We start from the raw sequence: 9,016 nt of genomic DNA, 5'->3' as shown, positions 1-9,016 counted from the left end.
GTTTTGTTTTGTTTGTTTTGTTTTGCTCTAAAGATATTCTTTTGTGTATATATATATTCTGAATTCATATGACAGATCATTTAGGTAGCAGTTTCATAATAAAACAATAGTATTACAGATTTTTGTCATGGAAACTTATGTCAAACACCAATACTGCAATTTTTGGTCTCATTTTAGTTGATTTTACAGTGTTTGTCTGACTGACAGAGCTCTGGACTATTTTAGCAGTATATCTGAACGTGCGGGGGTTATACCCTGATGGCACATTCATAAATGACTTAAGGTATTAGGCCCCTAATGAGGAATTTTAATAAATTAATCAAATCAATTATTTTTTGGTTCTAAAACATTGTCTTCATTATTTGGACAATTCTAGTGAAATTTAACCGTGAAATTATAAAGAAATAAACATTTTGGCCATGAAACCGATATGCAATCCGACGGGGTAAAATGGACGACGACCAGCATATGTTTATGTCATATAATTTACATTTTTAAAACCAAAATGTAATCAAATTACTACTTCTAACTTCAGCAAGCACCAGATAATAATAATACAAAGTAAAGAAGACAATAGAATCAAACAATGAAATCTAAACACTATTTTAGTACTCCGCAAAAATCCAGAAATACGCCATTTTGAAAATATTTGTCTCCGACCCACACTAACAAGAGTCAAAAAATTAAAAAATAATAATGGGGCAAGCAAAAATAATTACAGCAAAATTATCTGTATTATATTACATGCATTATATAAAAAAATCAAAACTTTTTACCGGCTAAAACTCTCAAAACATTTAAAGAATTATTTATGGGGTCAGTTTTGTCGACAGAGCACGCAAAATCTGAAATTTTGAAAAAGCTTCAAGCAAACACCGGAACTTGTTATTTTTTACACTTTGAATATATAATCATAGTTTGTATTATTTTCTACAACAATATTGAAGAAATCTAAGGTTTTTCCCACTCTAAAAAATTCCCACTCTAAAAAAATCCCACTCTAAAAATAACAAAAATCATTTCCGCACCAGTTCCTAAGAGGATTATACCACTAAAAGGTGTGAATGGCATGACATGTTTACAATTAACAACAGAGTAAAGCATTTTGTTCACTAAAATAATCCTTAACCAACAGTGTGTCCTATAATGTTAACATTCTTCACATTTTTTTCACTTTAACATTAAATTCACTCTCGGTTTTTAAAGAAGTCAGCCAGTTTTGGAATAACAGTCTCCAATACACGTTTCGAGCTTGTCACTCTAGGTTGACCTTCACTATTTTTCACTGTAAAAGTATTCTGTAACCCATCTTCCCCGTCACGACTGTAAATTCTCTGCAGACGAGACAGATTTAGACCAGACCCTGCTATGTTCTCCGCCGTCGCGGCTTTGCATACACTGCTAGAAATAAGCACATCCCGGCTCCTGATATTTCTAGCTTTCTCTCTATGGAACACTACTGAATTGAGCATAGCTTTAGGTGAAAAACTGAAATGAATGATTTCCTGTATAGACAACTTTGTAAAAAGAAGTAGCTTTCTCAAAAACACAACATCCTCAATAGCATTATGTGCCCCATATGTTGTTTGAAGATGCCTAATCACTAAATCTTCTTGTTTATGCGACTGTCCCGGAAAGACCTTCTTGAAAACTGGTAATGTGTCAATTAGACCAATAACACAGTCAAAGAAACATTCAAGAAAGTTCACATTCTTTACAATTGACATCAGGACAGGAAAGTCGAATCGCCTCCAATTATGAGCTACAAGGAATACATTTGGTTTCTTTTCCAGCCATTTACAAAAACGTTCTAATGCCTCCTTTATAGGCAATGATTGTACTGGACTTCCATTAACAGTCATGTTTGAACCACATATAACAATTCCAGTCACTTGTTGAGCAGTTGTTGTGATTGGCATCTTTGGGACAACATACTGATCAAAGGTATCTTCCGAATCATAGTCTACAGCAGAAATTTGTGTTATATGAGGAATGATACTGCCATGAACTGAATATAAATAAAACATCTTACAAAGTTAAGAGATGAATCACAGATGGATATATTATAAAGTTCATAAAAGGCTTAATTGCTGTTCAATGTTTATCACATCAGACACAAACTATATTTTTTTCCTTTAAATTTTTACTTTACTGCAAAATCTAGTTAGGAACTATATATGATAGAACAAAATACCATGTAATAATATGCACATGAATGGCTTGCCAGTCAATAGTCAAAACTATTGCCCTAAGTCCAAAGGACCAGGCAAACAGTTTTGACTATTGACCAGCGAGCCAATCAAAAAGTGTTTTATATCAAGACAAAGGAAATTATAATCTTTTTTTTCAAGTTTTGACTTTAGCTCTGCAAAATTTTCAATTTTTGTGTTGAACAATAGCACAGACTACGGACATGTGTAATTGTCAGTTATAAGGAGTTCTGTAACTACATAATTTCTAATTTGGTTGCAGCAAGTGCTTTTGTGAATGTATGTTCAGAGCCGGACATCAAAAGTTTAATCTCTAGGTGTTGTGTGTGTACATTGAAGAACCGCTTACTAATACATTTTTACTAGTAACCATCTATTGACAATAAAGTTAACCTGCAACTTTGATTCCTTCTGCTGATATAACTGTGCCCTAGACAATAAACACAGATCAACAGAACATCTTAGTGAAATAAAGCAATTCTTACTTAGATCAGTGGTTTCCAAGTCGACCATAACAAGTGTTGGTTTGTCATGTTGATTACAGGTCACAGGTTTGAAATCTCCTCTGGGAATTGCATCAGGGATTTTCTCTATATCAATATCTTGTTCATGACCAATACCTAAACAGAAAATTTAAATTTGTAAAGAAATAAGAGTAGACCTCTAATTGAAACAGTACACTTTTCTTTGCGCAACACCTGTTTTTCAACAGTATTTCACTTAAGCAACGACGGGCAGTTTAACTAAGTAGTATTCCTGGATTCTGTACCTGTACAAACCTGTTCTCCGCAAGTAACTGCTAACCTCCCCACATGCAGGACAAAGAATTTCAGACACAATGTCTTTTATAAAATTTTCATGGACAACCTCACCCGAAGATCAAACTCTGGATCCCGTGATCTGTAGATCTACGCTCTACCTATTGAGCTAAGTGTGCAGGTACAGTACACTGTATTGCTCTGGTGCTCAGTCCCAAAGAGTATGAAACTGCATAAATATTTACCATGTGAGGGTTATTTCTACATCAGTTATTTATTTAGTACGCACAAACTCTCCAGAACAAAATCCAATATCCCTCTTTTGTATTGAATTTTGAAGAATGTTCGAAGTAGTCAGAGGAGTATGGTGAAAAATATTATCCAACTGATTTGCCACTAGACAGGCAAGAGTGGTCTTCTTTCATTTAGGCTTCTGAAGTTTATAAAAAACAAGTAATAACTGACTTTGTAAGTACCTGATTGATAAGACACTCCTTCTAGAGCTTCATGAGCACCCTGAGTGGTAGCCCGCTCTTGTTTCAAGATAAGGCGCCGACGTTTAGTGGATGGTAACTGTGACAGATCAGATGACCGCTTTCTACTTTTGGCACATTTTTCTGCGTATCTGATTGTGTGAAGTCCAGGTGATAACCCAGCTTTGTGCCTACAATTTATAATAATTGCACTGTCAGCTAAAGCAGGACTCATATCTTTTTCTGAACATTTATAAAGGAACTTTTTTTTTTTAAATGTCTAGTTGAAAAAATGGAAGTTTATAGTAAAAGTATTTTACAGTATTACTAAACATATTTTTTCAGTGACTGAGATTGGTAGTGGATACAGATGATTTACAGAGGGTGTAACAAATACTATTTATCATTTATCATGCAAGAGACAACTATAAATATTAATGTAATAATAACGTAAAGTATCTTTCTGTATAATTAAAACTTACACCAAATTCTGAAGACCGCAGTTGAACAGGAACAATGTATATAGGAACAAACACTGTAGTGAACTGGTAAACTGCAAATACGGAACTGTGTCTGTAACAGCTTAAAACATAAAACTCAAATATAACAGATGAACTATAAAAAGGAACAAAAAAATACATAACTTTTAACAACTGAACAGTGAAAATGAACAGAATTTTCTCATTTGCATATAGCTTATGTTTGATATTATAACATAACTATTATGCTCTAAAATGTCAAATATTTACTGAAAAGCATGTAGTAAAACTTGGTATGAAAATAATGAACAAAATCTTTCTATTATTTTTTTATGTTCTTCTTTCAGTGCCTGGAGTTCTTTGGTTTTTTGTAATATGAGTTTCTAACGTGCTTTTGTTTTATCAATAAAGTGATTTACAGTTAATTTCAATGTTTACCTTATAACTGAATCAGATAAACAACATTCAAGTTAGGATTTTTGTCCCTCATCATAAATAAATCCTATATATGTACAAATGTAGTATTAAAACAATCAACAAAATAACAACAACAAATAATGTAACAGGTAATATTGTGATTATACCTGAACAATGTAATTCCTGCCTTCATTAATGAAGGCAGATGTAGCATGTACACGGTGGTCCAATGATTCTGAGTCACCATAATGTAACGACTTTGGTACCCTCAGTGGAACTTCCCTATTTGCATGTTCACATTGCTGACTGGACCCAAGGTCGGAGTACTGCTCGGCATTTGATATGATAGGTTAAAAAATGCTCTCCAGCCTTGATCGTAGATTGTTATCTTTAAGAGGGGCCTTATAAGGAAGACTTCTGTGTGAATACACTGACCCTGGCTTTCTCTTATATCCACAAAACCTTGGCTGACACAATGAGTGATCCCCAAACTGATGTGGTATAATTGCTCTGAGATTTTCTTTCATTCCAGTGTCATCACCTTGATTTTTAGCAAACACGTACTTCAGACATTTCTGAATGTGAATGATAACATTTTTACTCAGTTTCACTCCCTTCTCTCCATGTAACATGTACAAACGTTTGCCAATATTTTTCACAACATGATTTCTGTCAAATCGTTTTTTCATTGTCAAATTCAAGTTTGATTTCAGACGAGCAATAAGGGTATTGTCTCCATCACCTTCCAAATATTCAATTGGCGTACCCTCTTCCAGCAGTTCCTTAACTCCTTTCTCACCACTTACACTTCCAGTGTGTGTGTGCACACACCGGTGATTCCGTACTTTTTTACCTGGCCTATTTCGATGCCACCACTTGCACGTTCCACAGGTTCTGTGACTTACGACAGTCTTTAATACTTTTTTTCCATATTTTGCTTTCCCCATGAAAAATGTGTGAGCTGTAAAATACAATATTACAAGAATAAAACAAGTCTGAAACTAAGTTCAGTCTTGTAAAAAGGTAAAGTAAAACAAAGCATAATAATAAAGATCTCAAAGGTAAGTTTCAGCTAGAAAATCCAAAGGTCAATCTTTTCAAATATGTATACAAGGTTAAAGTTACAAGCGATTTGTCAATCAAAATACACACAGATGATGATAATTTAATCTTTCCTGCTTTCATGTTAAGCTGTCAAATCCCCGTTTGTGCCAGGCTGTGTCGACAGCACATGACATACCACTTCTTGTTTTACACGGGAACTTTGGAGAAAGTCTTATTCTGCTGTGAGGTTTGACGGGATGACGTGGCCCACTTCGCAGCTTGGCATGATCATTTGACTGTCCTGGAGTACTACTGGTGATAAAAATATATAATTTCATTGATTAATTAACAAACATTTACCAATGGGCATTCTTGGGTAAAAATGATCTGATTATTAAAAAAAAAATAACATTTCAATCACAGATGTTCAAAATAACATTTGAATAATAGTGTTCTATTGGCTACCAAAAAATCAATGTCCACTCCTTATGTTTACAAATTAATTAAGTTGATAATCAACCTCAAATACAAAAAAAATCAAATGCACATCTGCGCAGTCTGGTCTGGATCCATGCTGGTCGCAAAGCCAATATGTTGGTTTTCTCATGGCGCGGCTCAAATGCAGTCTCTTCAAAAACTTTATTATTCATCTAAAAGACATACCAAATTGTTGTCTCATCTGATGCATGAAGACCTATTTTCTTTGATGATGGCCCGTCCCAATCTTCCAAATCTGACCAGTCACTGTCATTTGAAACTGTAGCATTTAACTGTAGAATCGACCTTCAATAAGTGAAATTAATTTGGTCAGAAGTCTGTGAAGCAGTTATTTCACCTAGTTAACAGAATATGTAAAAACGTTCTTTAAAAATGGATAGGGATATTTTTCAATAATTCATTTTCTTTGGAAAATAAAGATATAAACAAAAAGATGCTTACTTAAGTGCTGGAGAGGCATCTGGTAGAGGACATACCCCAAGATCTTCAATGAGATCCTCCATATTCTGTTCAGAAACCTTCGATTCTTCATGTCTGAGATCCCTTAAAAAGAATATTTCATTTCAAATAAAATAGTAAAATGTCAATCTGTTACTACAATATATTTCGCCACATTATATGTTGAGAAATATGATTAAAGATTTAATGTTTTCATGATTAAAAATTAATTTAAAAAAATAACAGATTCAGAATAAAACTTTGCATCACCACGATTACACCAAATACAGACTTAATATAGTGATGCTTCAAGAACCGACAACCAATGATAATGAATAATTAGAAAGCTTAAACTTTGTTTCGTAATGAAAAATCATTGTGAACTCTTTCGAAGACATATTAATGTATTAAAAATGCTTACGCCATTTCTTTGTCAAATGTTTCCTTGGCAGCTGTTCTTGTTGACATCAATGCCACCTTTTCAATAACATTTCCAGCCCGTCTTTCCATTTTCTTCATGTTTTTGTTGCTAATTGTTGGCATGTTTAGTGTCGACAACATGTTATTGACCTTCACTGGTCCACCTAGACTGTCAATCATTGCTGTAAATCACAAAAAAAAAAAAATTCAAAAGGAAGAAAAAATTGTTGTTGACAAATTTTTCGCCATATAGCTACATGTACTTCTCACAATCAACTGACCGAGGCAGTTCTGTAGAAGCCACGGTGTTATTTAAAATAGTTACAAACTTGTGTTGCCATTTATTTCACAAGCATGTTAAAAACGCCGTGGAAGGTTCAATACAGAAAAAGTCCTTCCTATGTTGTACGTCGAGGTGAGGTATTGACCTCTACATGCAAAAATTATCACAATATCGCGACCCTCATACAATTAGTTGTACTAGGTAGTAGGTACAGTTAAGCTTACATTAAAAATTCTTTACATGTAAGTTACTTGAAATCGCTTGAATCACTATGGAATCTCAGATGAAAGACAGTAAGTACTGATGCTGAAAATTGATCACGGAATCGGTCAGGAACGGCACCTTCAAAAACGTAATTTCCGCACAGGTAGGCAACTGTGCAAAATGCAACTTATTGGTCGACTTTGCAACCCGGATTTTTTACTTGCATTTCATGCAAGGACGATCCTAGAAGACCAAGCACTGACCAACTTTCAAATATAAGTACGGAAACGGCCAGGAACTTCACCATGAAAAATCGTCATTTCTGCACAGGTAGGGACCTGTTAAAAATTTAACTTTTTGGTCGACTTTGGCATTCCGGAATGTTTTGCCTTTTCCGTTATCGAACGTATTCTTTAATCATCGTACACGTATCGGTGTTGATTGTTAAAGTACTTGCCTTTGGTAATTACCAACAGTTGGCTTGAGTTATAATTAGTAAAAGGATTCTATACATAGCTCCCACTGGGAAAATGTAGAGATTACACAAGCCTACACTGAGTCCTCTATCATTTTAACGTTACGATATGCACATGGTTAATGTTGAGACAGACATATCATGTATTACATGTACCTCCTAGTCACGACATGATTTCTAAATAAAATATCTTCAAGTTGTAATATAATTCAACAAAAGTCACCAATTATTGGTTATACAAGACGATTTTCTCCACAACTGATACCATTATAACAGCATAATTGTGTCAGAGACATTCTGGACCGTATGGATGACAACTTATCTTCTGGTTAATATTTGGGTTTTGTGTTAAATTCTAATGTTATTATTTACTACAAATTAAAAGCAGTAAATGCGCTCGTCAGTTTGCACAAAACACCAGGGTTAATGCAGTCACAATATACTGGAAGTCTGACATTGAATGAATGCGAATGAGATACCTCTGTACAATGTAGAACGCCCGAGTGAAAAAGCTTTAATCAATCGAAATTGAATCATTAACTGTAATTCTGAATTGGTGAAATGTAATTAATTGCGAAATTCCTATTTTTTTAATTAAAAGACGATCGTAATAAACACCCTTAAAGACTAAATACATCTACATGTATATCTAGTTTGATACGAATTTGCAAAGCACAAACCAGGCGTAATAATGAAGTGGTAGCCACTACTAATAACATCTAGTTATCTTGTTACTTTTAAAACGGAAATTCTAAAAAGAACTGGTGTCTTTATAATCTTAAAGTTGACCAAATAGGTTTGTAAACGCCGTTTTTGACGTAATTCGACAATATCTAGTATCAGTTATTTTGTATATCGAGTACACTCGGCAATATTTATTCCACTAATACAGGTATTAGGTATATCGCAAATATGCTCCGTAACGATTTTGTAGTTTTCAGCAAAGGGAACATATGTAACTTATTATAATAAGTGATTTTAGAAAAAGAATGAGCGCAATAATTCTCAACAAATGATTGTTTCGATCAAAACGACAAGTAATGTTTAGCTGCTGACTTTGAGGTGTTCTTTTCAGTTTTTCCCTTTGTTGAATTCAATAAAGTGAAATCATACGATACATTTAAGGTTTAAGTTATCACATTAAAGGATGAAGAATATGATAACTATTTTATGCCATTTATGATAAAAAGCCAGTCAATTACTCTTATTCCAATCACATGAAAGACCCACAGCTCTGATAATTCTGTGATCAATAAAAATTATGAGGTATACGCATAAGAATTCCCCTTTGAACTTTGATCAAAGAACGGATTAAAA

At 34.0% G+C, this 9,016-nt stretch overlaps 1 protein-coding gene across 1 annotated transcript; it reads right to left on the bottom strand.

The window, feature by feature from the left end:
* Nucleotides 1–368: 368 nt before the first annotated feature.
* On the bottom strand, nt 369–2,027 carry LOC128549276 (uncharacterized). The gene has a single exon (XM_053525836.1). It carries the CDS (start codon nt 2,025–2,027, stop codon nt 1,188–1,190), a length of 840 nt encoding a protein of 279 aa, XP_053381811.1. The 3' UTR covers nt 369–1,187.
* Nucleotides 2,028–9,016: the final 6,989 nt, after the last annotated feature.

Source organism: Mercenaria mercenaria, chromosome 16 (genome assembly GCF_021730395.1).
Source record: "Mercenaria mercenaria strain notata chromosome 16, MADL_Memer_1, whole genome shotgun sequence".
Classification (NCBI taxonomy): domain Eukaryota; kingdom Metazoa; phylum Mollusca; class Bivalvia; order Venerida; family Veneridae; genus Mercenaria; species Mercenaria mercenaria.
Note: the sequence above shows the minus strand (reverse complement) of the source record. Positions and strands in the feature narration are given on the sequence as shown.